At 37.6% G+C, this 17,275-nt stretch overlaps 1 protein-coding gene across 7 annotated transcripts in view; it reads right to left on the reverse strand.

The window, feature by feature from the left end:
* The window catches only part of AChE-2 (acetylcholinesterase 2), a 447,910-nt gene that overhangs the window by 17,450 nt on the left and 413,185 nt on the right, over positions 1-17,275 (reverse strand). For all 7 annotated transcript variants that reach the window (XM_025307356.1, XM_025307359.1, XM_025307357.1 and 4 more), the window contains exon 6: positions 12,668-12,825. In XM_025307356.1, the coding sequence (XP_025163141.1) occupies positions 12,668-12,825 (158 nt within the window). The remainder of the gene's footprint in view (positions 1-12,667; positions 12,826-17,275) is intronic.

Below are 17,275 nucleotides of genomic sequence, written 5' to 3' on the forward strand. Positions count from 1 at the left end.
TAGTCGATTCATACTTTTACAGAAGCGATTTTTTGTAGAAACATGGATGAAATACAGTATATAAGACTTAAATATTTCTGTATAATTCGTGCTCCCTATAAACCTCCACTAGCAAACGATGACTTTCAGTAGCAGATTTCTTGAGATGAAAGCAGAAAAGTAATGCTTCCCGCAAATGCGGGATATCCTTTTTTTTGGTACGAAACCCGACATCTTTAATGCAATAAAAAATTGTGTTCTTTGCACTCTGATCTAATGTCACACACTGATTATTAAAGCCTATTGACAGTACTTTCATATACATCAACGGTCTCTTTAAGCCATGTTGAAATAGCACAACTACTGACCTCTATTATAATCAACAGCGAGAATTAATTTAAGTACCTAATAGAACCATCTACATCTACATGTATGATTCATACAATATATTAGTATCTGGTATCTTCCATGACATAGATGTGAATGCTTGGGAACTGTTTTCTCATCTTTTATATCCCACTATAAGATTTTTAATAATTATATTTATAGAGCAAGAATTAACGGACGTATACAAGATGTCTCAGAACTTTGGGACACGGGCTCCTTTGGGATATACAGGGTGTCTCAGAACTTTGGGACACGGGCTCCGTAGGGACATACAGCTAAGTGAGAGGAACAAAAAAGTCCTCTACCATAATGTGAAAATCATAATAGTCTTTTAGTAATAATCGCGTAAAGTTTGGCGTTTTCCACGCCCATCGCGGCCTATAAACGCTCCGCGGCAAGCTGTGTGCGTAGGGGCTGAGCGATAACGCGTCTCGCGCTGACTGTCACGATGGCGTCTTGGTACTTTGACGTCGCGCGGTTATTACTAAAAAACTATTGCGATTATTTTTCACATTATGGCAGAGGACTTTTCTGTTCCTCTCACTTAGCTCTACGAGGGCGGTCCGATAAGTACTTAGCCTCACCGCCCAATGGCGCTACTATCGCAAGAGAAATTTACTATCGTGTAGTACATTCTCGTAGACGGCTACTGTCGAAATTTCAGCCGAATCGGACTCGTAGTTTTGTTTTGACCGCGTGTGGAAGCGGGCGTGTCCGCGGATTTTAGAAAAATGGAAAAAAAGCAATATCGGTTGGTGATTCGATTCTTGTTTTTGGAAGGGAAATCGCGCAGCGAAATCAAAGAGCGCTTGCTGTGTACGGTGACTCTTCTCCTTCGATGGCGACCGTCAAAAATTGGTTTAACGAGTTTCAACGTGGTCGCACGTCGGTTTTTGATGAGCCACGCCCAGGTGCCCCGAAAACAGCTACCACGGAGGATAACATGACAAAAATCCACGATCTCGTATTGGCAGACCGCCGATTGAAGGTGCGCGAGATAGCTGAGACAGTAGGCATCTCAAAAAACCGCGTGGGTCATATCCTGCATGAAATTTTGGGCATGAGAAAGCTGTCGGCGCGAGGGGTGCCGCGTTTGCTCACTCCGGACAACAAGCGCAACCGTGAGACCACTTCAGAGCAGTGTTTGACGCTGTTTAAGCGCAATCCGAAGGAGTTTCTGCGTCGTTTCGTGACCGTCGACGAAACATGGATCCACTGGTACACACCAGAGACCAAGGAACAGTCGAAACAGTGGACTTCACCCGGCGAACGTGCTCCGAAGAAGGCGAAGACTGTCCTATCGGCCGGAAAGGTGATGGCCACCGTTTTCTGGGATTCACAAGGTGTGATCTACATCGACTACCTGGAGAAGGGCAAAACGGTCACAGGGCTGTACTATGCCGAATTATTGGGCCGATTCGACGCCGAATTGCAGAAAAAACGGCCCCATTTGGCGAAGAAAAAAGTGCTCTTCCACCATGACAACGCACCGGCTCACACCTCCGCCCTCGCCACGGTCAAATTGGTCGAATTGGGCTACGAACTGCTGCTCCATCCACCGTATTTTCCAGATTTGGCCCCGTGCGACTTCTTTTTGTTTCCAAACTTGAAAAAGTCACTCGCCGGGCAGAAATTTGAGTCGAATGAGGAGGTCATCGCCGCCACGGAGGCCTACTTTGCAGACCTCGAGAAAACGTATTTTTCAGACGGGTTAAAGAAGTTGGAGCATCGCTGTGTCAAGTGTATCGAGCTAAAAGGACACTATGTTGAGAAATAAATCGCCACTTTTCCAAAATTTTCGTTTTTCTTTTGTAGGCTAAGTACTTACCGGACCACCCTCGTATGTCCCTACGGAGCCCGTGTCCCAAAGTTCTGAGACACCCTGTATATTCAGAGGAGGCTACAGATTAATTACGAATAATTCGTATGTAAAACGGTTATGAGAAAGAATTTATAAAGAGATTTAGGAAAAATGTAGAAAAATTGACTATTTTCACACCTTTTTGGCCGCCATATTGAAAATTCTGTATTTGATCGAAAATCAATTGCAAATATCAATCTCATTATTTTTAATAATAATAAGCTGTTACTTAATCGAAATTTACGAATAATTATGGGAAAATATGACAATTCGTAAACTTTTGCGATTTTGCCGCCATTTTTAAGTGGAAATGACAATTTTTACAAATTTAAAAACTATATCCTTTAAGTATAACTATTTTGTGCACCGATGGTCGCGGAAAAAGTTGGAGTTTCATACTACACCAATGTGAAAAAAAATATTGAAAAAAATTGTTTTCGATTTTTTCGCATTTTTTTACTTAAAAGCCGTTACAGCTTTTTTAGACTTCATTTTACACAAATCCTGATGATGGATTATGAAAGAACGTAAAATTTTACGTAAGAAATAACATTTTTCAATTTGTTTTTAGACTTTAATGTTGCAAATGAAATCATTGAAAGTTACGTTCAAAATACGTCAGCTTGGGCGTTAATGGATTAAAAATATTTTCCGCATGTATTAACGACAACCACGTCGACTAGTGGCGCACTTTGTTCAATTGTTGTAGTACTACGAGGGTAGTCCTAGAAGTACCTGACCTGACGTATAGATAGCGGTTGTTTGAAAAGAATGACTATGGTAGAAAGTACCAACCTTATAAAGCTTAAGTTTAAAGTTTGACGACACTAAGTTGTTTAGTATTTGTTTGGTAGTCATCAATAATGAACGCTCTCAGTGAATTTGTAAACATGGAAAAAATTGGTCACCGTTATGTGATACAATACTTTCATTTGAAAGGCCTCAGTCCAACCAATATCAAAGCGGAGTTAGATTCTACTCTGGGGGAGTATGCTCCTTCGTTTACAACAGTAAAATATTGGGTGGCAGAGTTTAAACGAGGCCGTACGAGTTGCCAAGACGCACATCGCAGTGATCGACCAAATAAGGTGACCACGCCAGAAATGGTGAAGAAAATCCACAAAATGGTATGGATGACCGTCGACTGAAAGTGCGCGAGTTAGCAGACATGGTAGGCATTTCAAAAAGTGCTGTACATCACATATTGACTGAAAATTTGAACATGAGAAAGCTGTGCGCAAGATGGGTGCCGCGATTGGAACAAAAACAGCGTCATGGGAATGTTTCAATCGAGTGTTTGGCGAAGTTTTGTAGCAATAAAGCCGAATTTTTGCGTCGATTCATAACCATGGATGAAACATGGGTCCATCACTTCATACCTGAGACGAAGGAACAGTAAAAACAATGGACCAAGATGGCTTGATGGTTATTTTGAGGAGCTCGACGATTCCCACTATAAACAGGGTATTGAAGCTATTGAACATCGCTGGGAAAAGTGTATTGAGCTAAAAGGAGACTATGTAGAGAAATAAAGATATTTTTTCCCAAATTTTTTGTGTTTTCTTTGTTAGGTCAGGTACTTCTGGGACTACCCTCGTACATTACTACATTTTTATATCGAAGCACGGGGAAATTTTAATACATTTCTATAGGGCAATTTGGATGATGCAGTTAGTTCTTTAATATGTATATCTGGGCTATTTTAAGACATATTTCGTTATTTCAGATGAAAAGATATTATAAAAAAAGAACGCTGGACTGAATTGAAGCAAAGAGAAGATGAGGCAAGTCATTACAACTGTTACTGATGGTAGTGCTCGTTTTAGGAGTGCACAGCTATTTCACGTTCCCCACACGAGTTTGTACAGAAAAGTTCAATTTAAATAAAAATAAATATACGGTGAAAATGTCCTTAGTACTTTTGTTGGGCGGTTCGCTATGTTTAGCAGCGTTTTAGAAAAAAGCTTTAGCAGAAAAAATTAAATATCTCGAAGAGCGCGCGTCAGAAGTTTCAGCACAGCTCCAAGTCAATTGACCAAGTGGAATTCACCTCTTGCAGTGACGAAGAGTTAACTACAAACAAAGATAAGGAAAATAACTATATATATGTGTTTTGTAAAGTTAGCTGCTACTCAAATATCTCAAAAAAAGGGAACTGGTTGCCAACACTGTAAAGTATGCTATTATGAGCGATGTATTGGAGTTGAGAGGACGAAGCAGTTCATTGGTAACCGTTGTCCATAAAATGAATAAAAAGTATAATTTAATATCTGGCGTATGATAAATAAATCTAACGTTTTGATCTTATTACAATATGAATGTGAAACAGTTCATTTATTGGGTTGTCGGAAAAGTTATGACGTATTCTTTCTTTGTTTTTCAAAAGTCATTTATTTATATAAAGAACAAAGATCAATCAATTATATATTGCCCGTTTCGTAATATTCCTTAAATATATGAGTTTCCTACTACATATTCCATATAAGGATAAAATTATTAGTTTCCGAGAAATTGTTCAAAAAGTTCGAAATTATTCAAGTTACTCCGCCGTATCTTATATGTATACTGGCTGATTTTTTGAGCTATTAGATCTATGGTTACTAAAAATTCTTATACACTTGCATGTATCTGAATATTTGTACATCAGGATTATTGATTGTTTGGAACAATGGCAACGATGCTGAAAATAGCTGACTTGTCACTTTGACAGTTTAGAAATGAACTGAAGCCATCTTTGCATTTATGTTTTTATAATAATTGAATATATTTGAAAATGACAGTTGAGATTAATTTCAACAACTTCCTATGGGACACTTTGTATTTATATGAATCAAAAGACATAATAAACTTGCCATTTACTTACACTTGTAATATTGATATTATAGATATTCGCGACATCTAATCTAATATAATCTAATCGTCAACTACGTAAAATGTAGTTATTGACTCATAACATTCAACGTTGATAGACCTTACTGTTTGTAACTTGGATGATATATGACAGGCCTGTCTACGGTTTGCACTATCTTAGCGATTTCAGAAATAGCAACTCCTCTTACTTTATTGCATCCAGTCTCCTCACAATTAAATCAATTTATTAAGGCAATTTGATACTTTCATATTAGATTGTAAAATATGTCCTACCATTTTGACAAAAATGTTGTGAGAAATATGCTAAATGTACTATTTGTTATGAATTTACGTATGTTGCAACACAAATATTCTTTATTAATTTATCTTTTAGTTTTGAATATTTTTATACAGGGTGCACGATTTATCTGAAGACATTGAAATATCTCGAGAACTATGCATTGGATAAAAAAAAGTGGTTAATGAAAGTTGTTAGTCTCGAAGGGGGACATCCAATGATACCAAACTCGACCTCCCACCCCACCCCCTGGGGGTGGGAGTTGGGGGCAACTTTGAAATCTTAAATGGAAACCCCCATTTTTTATTGCAGATACGGATTCTACGCCACAAAATACGTAAATTTTGTCCGAAACTTTTTTTTTAATTCGTAATAGATGGCGCTGTAATCGCAAAAAATTATATTTTCCGCAATTCTCCAGAAATGATCATTGGATTGAGAAATAAAAAATTTATTAAGGCAATTTGATACTTTCATATTATATTGTAAAATATGTCCTACCATTTTGACAAAAATGTTGTGAGAAATATGCTAAATGTACTATTTGTTATGAATTTACGTATGTTGCAACACAAATATTCTTTATTAATTTATCTTTTAGTTTTGAATATTTTTATACAGGGTGCACGATTTATCTGAAGACATTGAAATATCTCGAGAACTATGCATTGGATAAAAAAACCTGTTCAATATTTTTAAAGAACATAATAAAAGTTATTCCCCCCCATCCTCTCGGGGTAGGGTAGGTGATAACGTTCAAATCTCAAATGGGGACCCACATTTTTCATTGCAGAATTAGATTGTACGTGAAATTTTTATTGAAACAATTTTTTTCATTCGTGATAGATAGCGTTGAATTTTTCCGAGAAATTACATTTCGCGTTACATAGGAACAACGACGAGGACGTAGTAGTTTTATGTTCCCTTCGGGTGCTTTTTTAATGTGAGTGCCCTTGCCTCTCACAGGTCGGGGTGCTTTTTTAATGTGAGTCCCCTTGCCTCTCACTGTTCAATTAATTAGAGTAAGTGTTCGAAATTTTTACCTTCAACTTCAATACACTTATTGATCCTTTTTTCAAATGACTGTACACAGGATAGAAGCATATTTGCGGGAGTTTCAGCGCAAGCGGAAAATATAATTTTTTGCGATTACAGCGCCATCTATCACGAATAAAAAAAAAAGTTTCGGACAAAATTTACGTATTTTGTGGCGTAGAATCCGTATCTGCAATAAAAAATGGGGGTTTCCATTTAAGATTTCAAAGTTTCCCCCAACCCCCACCCCCAGGGGATGGGATGGAAGGTCGAGTTTGGTATCATTGGATGTCCCCCTTCGAGACTAACAACTTTCATTAACCACTTTTTTTTATCCAATGCATAGTTCTCGAGATATTTCAATGTCTTCAGATAAATCGTGCATCCTGTATAGTACGTTCTTATGATATACGTGGATGAAATTATATATAGATATTATTGTAATTTTTTTTTATGATACATGATTTTGATCTATTTATAATTATGAATGGATATTATTAATAAAGCATATATTTAATTACAAATATATTGTTGTTTTGTTGTTTATACTGGGTGTCTGAAATTCCCGCATTTGGAGTACAGGACATGATACTTTATGCTAAAACAAACAACTTTTTCTTTTAGCAAAATTGCGTCCGACAAGTAGTTTTTGCAGGAGAGCGTGTTAAATTTAACGAATAAGCGCTCTTGTCTATGTAGCGCTCAGGGTCGGCGCGCGCGCCTCACGCGCGTGTACCTAGTCCGTGACTAGTAATCATAAGTAGTGTCTTTTAAGACGCTCATACGGTTCTCTTGTGATTAGTTTATGACATTTTAAGACTGTGCTTAAGACAATTTTAAGTAATAAGAATCAATTATGAACAACATCAGGATTTGATCTGCTTTCGTATTTGTATTGCTTAAATAATGAAAAGTTAATAAAATAAATACTGTCTTTATTTCTTACGTAATAAATAAATAAAATATTGTCTGGTTGTACAATATTATCTGAAAATAAAGACAAATGTAAATAGTACTGGGTGAGTGCAAAAGTTCGTGCGGAGTTTCAATAGATGGAGTTATAAGCGTCGTAAAGTGTTGTCATTAATACTTCCATCTACATATTATATAACGTTGGAAAGGTGACGTCTTCAGCTGTTATTAAAAAAAAAATCATTTGTTTTCATACAAACTGCTTCGAGAAATATCACTTTAAAAATGAGTATCGATAAGGTGCATTTACGGCATGTTATGCTTTACGAGTTTCGGAAGGGAATAAACGTTGCCGCAGCCGTAAAAAACATTCAGGATGTTTATCAGGATGAAACACCAGCTAAACGAACTGTGGAAAAATGGTTTGCTAAATTTCGGCGCGGAGAATTTAACCTTGAAGACGAGCCACGCTCTGGTCGACTTTCTGACATTGATGACGATGTTTTGCGTACTTTAGTGCTCAATAATCCGCGAATTTCAACAGAAGAAGTTGCTACAGCACTAAACGTTGACCGATCAACCGCTTTTCGGCGTTTAAAAAAGATGGGATTCGATTTGAAGCTCGATATATGGGTGCCCCATTTGCTGACCGAGAAGAACAAAATCAAGCGAATTTCTGCAGCCGTTTCTTTACTCGGGCGGCTCAATAACGAGTCGTTTTTGGATCGACTAGTGACGGGCGATGAGAAATGGGTCCTCTACAACAATGTTCAGCTCAAACGGACATAGAAACAATCAGGTGAGCATGGTGACGCAATGCCAAAGGCCAGTTTGCACCCGATGAAGGTGATGCTCTCTGTTTGATGGGATTGCAAGGGCATAATCTATTTCGAGCTTCTCCCCGCTGGCGAAACGATTGATTCGGACAAATACTGTCGCCAATTAACCAATCTGAATCGAGAAATAAAAGAGAAACGTCCGATTTTGTCAAATCGCAAGGGAGTCGTCTTTCATCACGACAACGCCAGACCACACGTTTCGAAAAAGACGCTGCGCAAACTGAAGAGCCTGAAATGGGATGTCTTAACGCATCCACCGTATTCTCCTGATATCGCACCATCTGACTATCACTTGTTCCGGTCATTGCAAAATTATTTAAATGGAAAAAACTTTGACTCTTTGGAGGCCTTAAAAAACGGCGTCTCTTCGTTCTTCGAATCTAAACCGCGCAGTTTTTATGATCGAGGCATCCGTATGCTGCCAGAACGTTGGGAAAAGATTATAGAAAACGATGGAGAATATATCATTGATTGAATAAAGATTTTTGTTTGCCTAATCACTGTGTGACTTTTACTCACAAACTCCGCACGAACTTTTGCACTCACCCAATATAATATGTTTTGCGAGCTGTGAGCGTTCTTTATTTCAAATATTGCACAATTACGTGATAATTAAATAGTATCATTAAATTTAAAGATTAATTTACTGATCAAGCGTATACATAGGAGTATACATATTTGTAACAGTGATTAAAAATAAAGTTTTGAATTAATGTCTTTTAAGAGCTCTCTTTTTATTTTTTTATAATGGAAAATACAAAGAACTTATTTAAAATTCAAATTGTGTGATATACTCACGTCACAGTCTATATTTATTTATTATTGTTTATGCACGTTAGCCTTTCAATACTTTCCTTACATGTTTCGATTATTGCGAAGAATATTGCTATAGCCTCAATGATCAAGTTGGTTAATAAAATAAATCATCTCTTTCTCTCACTTTCTGTCGCTTGCTTGCTGGCATTCGCTGCTCTCTGCTTCTTCAGCGCCTCTGGTGTCGGAAAAGCGAGATGCATACATATCCCTACTTCTGTACATCTTGCGTTTCTTACTTTCTTACTGAATCGAAATTTTCCGTGATTCGGACTTTATCTTAATATAACTCTTTTCAGAGACAACGTACACAAAAAACATTTTTCTTCCTATTTTTTAAGGCCGAATCGATTGGGACTGAAAACATCTCGATCGATTTAGGTATTACTGAGATATGAATATCTCATCTCGTTTCGACTCGCAGTTTCGCGTAATAGGCACGGTGCGCCTCGCGTTGTTCGGTCACAACTTCGTTGCGCTTGAACTTGGCACGAGGCATTATCGTGCCTCTTGATCTCTTTACCTATTCTCTTATTTATTCTGCTTAATTCCGTAATATTTATTTTTCAGTTTTACTTTTTTAAACATCTTTTTTTAATTTAATGAGACTTGGCTGCTATCATAAACGATCACGGTGCAAAGTTAGTTGTACTTGTCATAACTGGGAGCATTACAAATATCATTATCAACAAAGTCAATGAGTGACTTTTGCGGCAACCTTTGCATTATCGTTCGAAAATAGGTGCAAGCAACTCGTCATATTGACCTGTATGTTGATGTTACACTCTGTACAAATTTCGGTAAAACTTCAGAACAGGGCTTTTCCCGAATTTTGATATATTTTTACTACTTACTGGATACAAATCTTTGTTGTGACTATAACAATGATAATCAATGGGGTAAGCCCGAAAAAAATGTTACAGACCTATTTTTTTCAAGTTTTTTCGGATCTTATAAAACTCTGAAAGAAAACTGCACCAAATTTGAAATATTGAGTAAAAGTATAAAAACTCAATGAACTTTAACCCCTTAACTGTGGATGACGTGTATAGCCATATGAAAAAGTCGTGCCACCAGTGTGGATGACGTGTATACACGCATCGAAGAAAAAAATAGTAAAACTATTGTTTTTTGCATACAGGTAAGTATCTATATGTTTTTGGAGTCGCTGAATCCGAATTTGATATCAAAATTTCGAAATTCAAAATGGCGGATTCAACATGGCGAGTCAAAATTATAAAAATAATCGGATTTTTACGAAAGTGGGTATCTATATGTTTTTGGGGCCGCTGAATCCGAATTTGATATCAAAATTTCAAAATTCAAAATGGCAGATCCAACATGGTGAGTCAAAATTATAAAAATAATCGGATATTTATGAAAGTGGGTATCTATATGTTTTTGGGGCCGCTGAATCCGAATTTGATATCAAAATTTCAAAATTCAAAATGGCAGATCCAACATGGTGAGTCAAAATTATAAAAATAATCGGATATTTATAAAAGTGGGTATCTATATGTTTTTGGAGTCGCTGAATCCGAATTTGATATCAAAATTTCGAAATTCAAAATGGCGGATCCAACATGGCGCGTTAAAATTATAAAAATCATGAAAATCTGATTTTCAAAATTTAGATCCGCCATTTTTAATTTTAAAATTTTGATATCAAATTTGGATTCAGCGATCCAAAAAACATATAAATACCGACTTTCATTAAAATCTGATTATTTTCATAATTTTGACACACCATGGTCGATCCGCCATTTTGAATTTTGAAATTTTAATATCAAATTTGGATTCAGCGACCCCAAAAACCCTTATTATAAAAATATCATAAAGACGTTTTTGTGTTGGAAAAAATATCATTCGACATTTTTTCCAACACAAAAATGGCACGACTAGTACATTTCTGCCTCCATAGTCAAGGGGTTAATAAACCAAAGACATAAACTATTCTCCGCTATAATTTAGACTTTATAATATAAATTTGTGCTTTTGATTAAAGCAGAGCGTGATTGTAAATAATGCTCTGCTTTATTTTACTTGTAATTTATAATATGTCCTATTGTAATATGTCCTATATGTCCTATGTACCTATATATAATATGTCCAATACTTTGCGTAGGGGTCTTGCTAATCTTTTCAGTATCCATTTTTATTATATTGTAGACTTATCTGTTTAGTAAAGCGAAAAATTCAAATAACAACTGTGAATGGTATTTAATCAGTATAAAATCGATATTTAAAATTTTAAATATATGGAATAAAATTTTCATGTTTTTCCTATAAACATCTTAACCTTCCTCCCCCCTCCCTTAATATATATGTAAAACTTTATACATGTTTTTTTACAGCTAGTTTTGTAAATTACTGAACAAGAAAACGTAGTTTTTGGTATAACAGTACTTCTGAATATTTACCAAAAGAATTGTTAAAAAAATAAGCGGGTAACTTTTTTTCGGGCTCTCCCGATTGATTAACACTGTCGGACTCATAACAAAGATTTTTACCATGAGAGTAGCAAATAAATATCAAAACTCGGAAAAGGTCCTATTCTAAAAGTTTTACCCAAGTTTCTAAAATATAATTAATACCTATGAAATGGGAAGATAAGGGTTTTGGGGCAAAATGTTGACAGTTCCTTAGATAAAAAATTGTATAGTAATTTTTATGACAAAATTTCCTTTATATTATTATATCACAGTTGTTGAGAGCATTTTACAGTATACTGTAAACTTTACAGTATACTGTAAAGTTAATGATAATAAACTTATGTGTTATTATTGCATTTTTATCAGAAAAAAAGTAAAAGAGAGAAAGTTTGTCATCAACAATTGCTATAATTTTAACGAGATTAACTAGTTCTTTTGTTCTCAGTGCGTGAGATGTCGAGTGTTATATTTCTCCGCGATTAGAAAAGCACGTCTGTGCGTTATTTCTCTGTGAAGTCACGAGATAATATTTCTTGGTATATTCCTCGTTGTATTTTTCCGAGTGTTTTATGCCGTGATTATTGAGATAACGCGATTACAGCGGAATTTATCGCTCGCGATATTACATTGAATCCGAAAAACACGATATTCGCGTGACTACCCGCAGAGATCTCCACTAAGTACTGCGTTGATCAATTTTGCACCGAACTCGATAAGAAAACTCGGGCGAATTTAATTAGATCCAACGACGAGAGTCTCTGCAGTTTAAAGACCATTGACCGTGTGACGTCTGCCGCAGCTGACGGCGGCGATAAGTTCCCGCTGTGAAATAAAGTTCAAAAGAGATACGAGGAGTTCTGCATGCGCAATGAGAGAGGAGATCGCGAGATCGCACCGGCCGTATGTCGGGCGTAGGCGGTGGTGTATCGATGGCACGACACAACATGTCGCGCGCGATCGTGACGAGGGACGCACGCCGTCGAGGACGAGGCGCGTCCGAAACAAAACGTGCCGGTGCGAATCATGCGTGAAAAACTCTCGAGCGGGTCGCGACGAGTGACGAAAGCAATTTGTCGGAGATGCGCGTTCAATGAATCCAGAGTTAATTACTGGGTGTCATGTCACACGCGGAAAACGGAGAAACTCAAACAGAGAGAGAGAGAGAGAGAGAGAGATATGGAGAGAAAGAGAGGGGGGAGGGAGAGAAAATAAAGAAAGCCGTTCCGTCATATGTGCGCGGCACATGGAACACGTAACGTACCGGGAACTCTCTTCAATCGCGGCAGGAACTCGTTCCAAAATGCACAGGCTGTCGTGCGGGGACCTCTGCCGAAGCCGCTCTTCTCCGCGTTCCAGATAAAATACTGCGGATGGTTCTTGCTGTAAGGCGGCCAGTCGGACTCCTCCACCGTCGGCAACCTGAAAAATAATTCAGCAGGTGAGGCGATACGTCACTCGCAAATCACGCGCTCCGGCTTTCCATCTACGAGCGGGTGTTGCGATCGACAGGGCCTAGGCGGAGGCGGCAAAGGCGAAGCGATGGAAAACGAAGAGTAACGAAGAGAGGAAGGCACGGCAAGTTGGATGCAGAACTGTTCGAACTTCAAACGGAATCGAGATGGGAATCTTTGTCTCTGATAGAGGAAGCGCGGTGCGCGGTTTGCCCGCTGGAAGAGCTATCGGGAGCTAAGCACAAATGCGAACGTTTGTTGGGAACGTATGAGAGGGAGAGGGATGGCGAAAGAGAGAGAAGGAGAGGGAAGGAGGTGCGAGAGAAGGAGAAAGAGTAAATGGGAAAAGCTGTGATGCGACGTTACCTAACATACGTTTCGTTATCTAGCGGAATTCGCGCGCAAAAGTCTCGTCGCTAATGTATATACGCAGGAGTAGAAGGGTGAGGGGGGAGAGGGGGAGAGATGTAACGAGAAATCGGATGCCCCTTTGGGTTTTTCGCCCATGCATTCCGCCAGCGTTCTCAGATGTCTCGTGAAATTTTAACTATCAGGCAGTTTCTCCCCCGCGATTTCAGTTATCTCGATATTGCAGAACAAATTGCGAGAAAGCGAACTGTTTGAAATATTCTGCGAGCAGCAGAATATTTCAAAAAGTTTTAGCAAGTACACTTTTTTTCTGCATATATACATCGTGGAATGATCGATATCTTGAGGAGAATTCGAAGCGGTACCGGTGATTTATGCGAAATTCGATATGTGCACACGCGTATCCGTAATTTCGGAATATCGTCGCTTTTCTCTCACGATTTCGCGAGACAAAATCTGATTAATTTGTTGGGATACCTAAAATGGCAAGGGAAGGGCTTCTTGTTTGCCGAGGACGTATGCGGGAAAATAAATGGCGGAGAAGTGCGCCGCGGCGTTACCCGCATACATCTCGCTGCGTCGTTAATGTACAGAGTGTATCGGGAGATATTGGATACACTCCACAGTGTTTATCGTCCTGGAAACATATTTTGAAAAGGAAGTTCTCTCTCCTCCCTTTAATCCCGCTTTATATTCACCAAAAATACCAAACTGATAGCATCACCAGTCCAAAAGTCCTTCAAGTCCCTCAATTCCTGCAATGATGAATTATCGTCCTAGTCCGAAGGCGACCATTTCCTTCCAATCTCGATAATTCTGCTAATTGAGTCTCACTTCAATGAGGAATAAATAGGCGTGTACGAAGAGCGTGGGAGTTTTAGCTTTCCAACGGTTTTTACTTCAAGTTGCTACGATTACTAGAAACGAAGATATTGAGCCATACTCTCAATGGACTTGGCGCTATCAGAATGAAGTGAACGTTGCATCTGCATGGGCGGCCGGCAGATCCACGTTCTCATTGCGTAGCGTGCTTATATTATGCCGCTGGAACGCGGACTTGCCCCCACCCTTGCGCTTTATCATCTAACTGCACGATGTCGCGATCGTTCACCTCATTCTCATTCTTACAGAAGCACGCTGTATTTTGACGTACAGTGCGTATTGTATTGGTATATAACGTCGAGGAAGTTAGGTTAGTTTAGGTTAGGTCAGCTTAGAGTTAAGCTAGGTTAAGTTAGGTTAGGTTATAAAGTTTGCCAGTAGCGAGCGTGGTGTAACTTTAAAGGACTGTAACTCGTTAACGAGTCGATGCAGAAATACGAAATAAAAAACGATTTTCTCGACGCACCGTGCTGCTCGCGTCTATTTCGCTCTTGTTGCCAATCCACAGAGGGCTGTAGACGAGCGATGCACGATCGATGGCTCGAGAAGTCGAGAATAGTACTCCAATCGCGATGGGACGCGTCTCGAATCGCGTGTAAAATATGTGTCTGACAGTTGCGTGAGACACTGACTTTTTATTAGAAATATATATGAAGGGAAAGATATCAGATACTGGTGCTAAGCGACTGCTTTTTATTTCTCTCTGTTAAATAATAATTGTCTTAAAAAAAATTCTTGATAATGATTTTGAAATATACTCATCACAATTTCATACAAAGGTATTAATGTGAGAAAAGTGAAACTTATGAGGTTATATAAGGTAAGTGAAAACAGATAAGGTTATACATGTAAGAAAAAGGCTTATCTTTTTCAAGAATGTTTTAAAACTTATATTGTACATAAAGAAAGCATATTCAATTTTTGTATAATCTACAAATAAAATTTGTTTAAAAAATAATTGTATAATTTTTAATAATCTGGATTGAAGTAGTAAACCTACAAAGATTTAGAATGTATTTTGAATAAACTTGAAATACTTGAAATAAGTAATAATATTTACTTGAATGTAATATGTATTTTTTGCTCAAAAAGTACCCGAAATTGTCCATTTAAATGACGCGCGTTTATGATATTTCAAAATCCTTTTGCGATTAAGTTGGTACCACTGTACTTAACTTCCATACAGAATTGGAACACGATCTATTAATTAGTTTGTTCGTGGCAGTTGTTTATGTCAGTCGACTTCATATATCATCTGCGATTTTTACGATGTCAAATATTGTGGAGCAAGGAGTTTGCTTTAAATTTTGTGTTTTCAACGAAATTTCTTGTGCCGACGAGTTGAAAACGCTGCACAAAATATATGGGCATAACAATATTTCAAAAACACAGGCGTATGAGTGATATAAGTAAGTTGTTCAAAGACGGTCGTACAGGTGTCGAAGATTTGCCTCATTCGCATGCTCTTCGGTCGCCCTTCTATGTCAAAACCGACGAAAAACAGTGAACGTTAGAAAAGTTAGAAGAAATTAGTGCTTGAAAATTGCCGCGCGAGTGAAAGAGAGATTACTGTCGAGCTTAACATGTCGATGGGTTCTGCCCATCCTATTTTGACCGAAGACAGCTCATGGATTTTGCATCACGATAATGTACCATCGCACACGTTGCTTCTCGTACGTGACTATTTGGCCAAACACTCGACCAACATATAATTCCGCAAGCACTATACTCGCCAGGTATGGCACCCTGTGACTTCTTTCTCTTCCCAAAACTCAAATTATTGCTTCGTGATAAGCGTTTTGAGACGACTGAGGCAGTAAAAGAGAATTTGCTGAAGAAATTCAAGGCCATACCAAAATCGGCTTGATGAAAAGTGTTTTGAAGATTTTGGATTAAGCGTTGGCATATGTGTGTTGTACAGAATGGGAACTATTTTAAAGGGGACAAAATAAATTTACCTGAATAACCTGAATATTTTGTGTTTTATTGTCCGATTCCGGGTACTTTTTGAGTAGAAGGTATTTTTATATATGCATTATACAATGCGAAAAGCTTCTATATAAAATTCGATATTGAAAATAATTAAAAGTTTCGAATAATATAAATTGGATTTCAACGCTTCAAATGTTCGAATTGTATTCTAAGATTCGAGATATGAAGGCCTTAATAGAATTAATTTTGTACTTATTTAGTTATATATGTTTCTGAGTTCTTAAAGCTTTGAATATTAAACGTTCGAATATTCGAATGTTCGTAATTCATGAAATTTATTCAAATATAATATTTCATGAATTCACAAAATCGAAGTTTCGAATCTTCGAAGAACTGAAGCTTCATATCTTATTTATAGTGTGATTTAGCTTTACTTTTTACTTTTAGTTTTGACATACTCGATTTTAAATATTCTTTTATTCGTAGATTTCTCGCTGATCTCCTTTATCATAATGCGAAAACGTTTCATTCCTTAGGAAATGCTAGGAAACGTTGAAACTCTACGACGTGACGGTGTTCGTTATCGAATTTCGAAATAACTTCTTCTTTTTCCCCGAAACTTAATTAGAGTTCTTTAACAAGTGAAAAAAAAGTGAGAGAGAAAGAAGAGCTCGTCGATAAATTGAGTTTCAGAGCTACAAGCGGATGAGAAATTCTCATACGTGTCGATTGTGGTGATGAACTTTTGTCTTACGCACTATATATTATAGCGAGGGCGGATCCCGCAAATATCGCGCGCGCTAAGGTAACACGTCGGTCGAACGTTGGAAGGAATAAAGCGCGTATCCCGCCCGCAAGGCGCGCGATACATCATAATAACCTTAAATCCCGATAAATCCATCCACGATAGAACAAGAAACCGCTCTTTCTTCCTGTTTTGGCCGAAATGTTGATAGCTGGAAGCTCGTTTTGTGCGAAAGTTTGGGAAGCACGAGAATAAAAAAGAATAATATATTCATTTGAATTTTTGCGTAATTAATTTGACTAGTTTAGTATAATTTTAATGTTCGGACTTTATGATACATACTTAATTAAACACGTAAGAATAAAAGAGAGGGAAAATGAGATAGACATACAAAACGGACGAAATTGTATTAAATTGAACGAAATTGAAGATACATTTGCTTTGCCGTATATTTAATCGGCGTTATATATGTAATCAAAGTCGGCAAATA

This window comes from Harpegnathos saltator, unplaced genomic scaffold (assembly GCF_003227715.2).
Source record: "Harpegnathos saltator strain DR-91 unplaced genomic scaffold, Hsal_v8.6 scaffold846, whole genome shotgun sequence".
In the NCBI taxonomy this organism is placed as follows: Eukaryota; Metazoa; Arthropoda; class Insecta; order Hymenoptera; family Formicidae; genus Harpegnathos; species Harpegnathos saltator.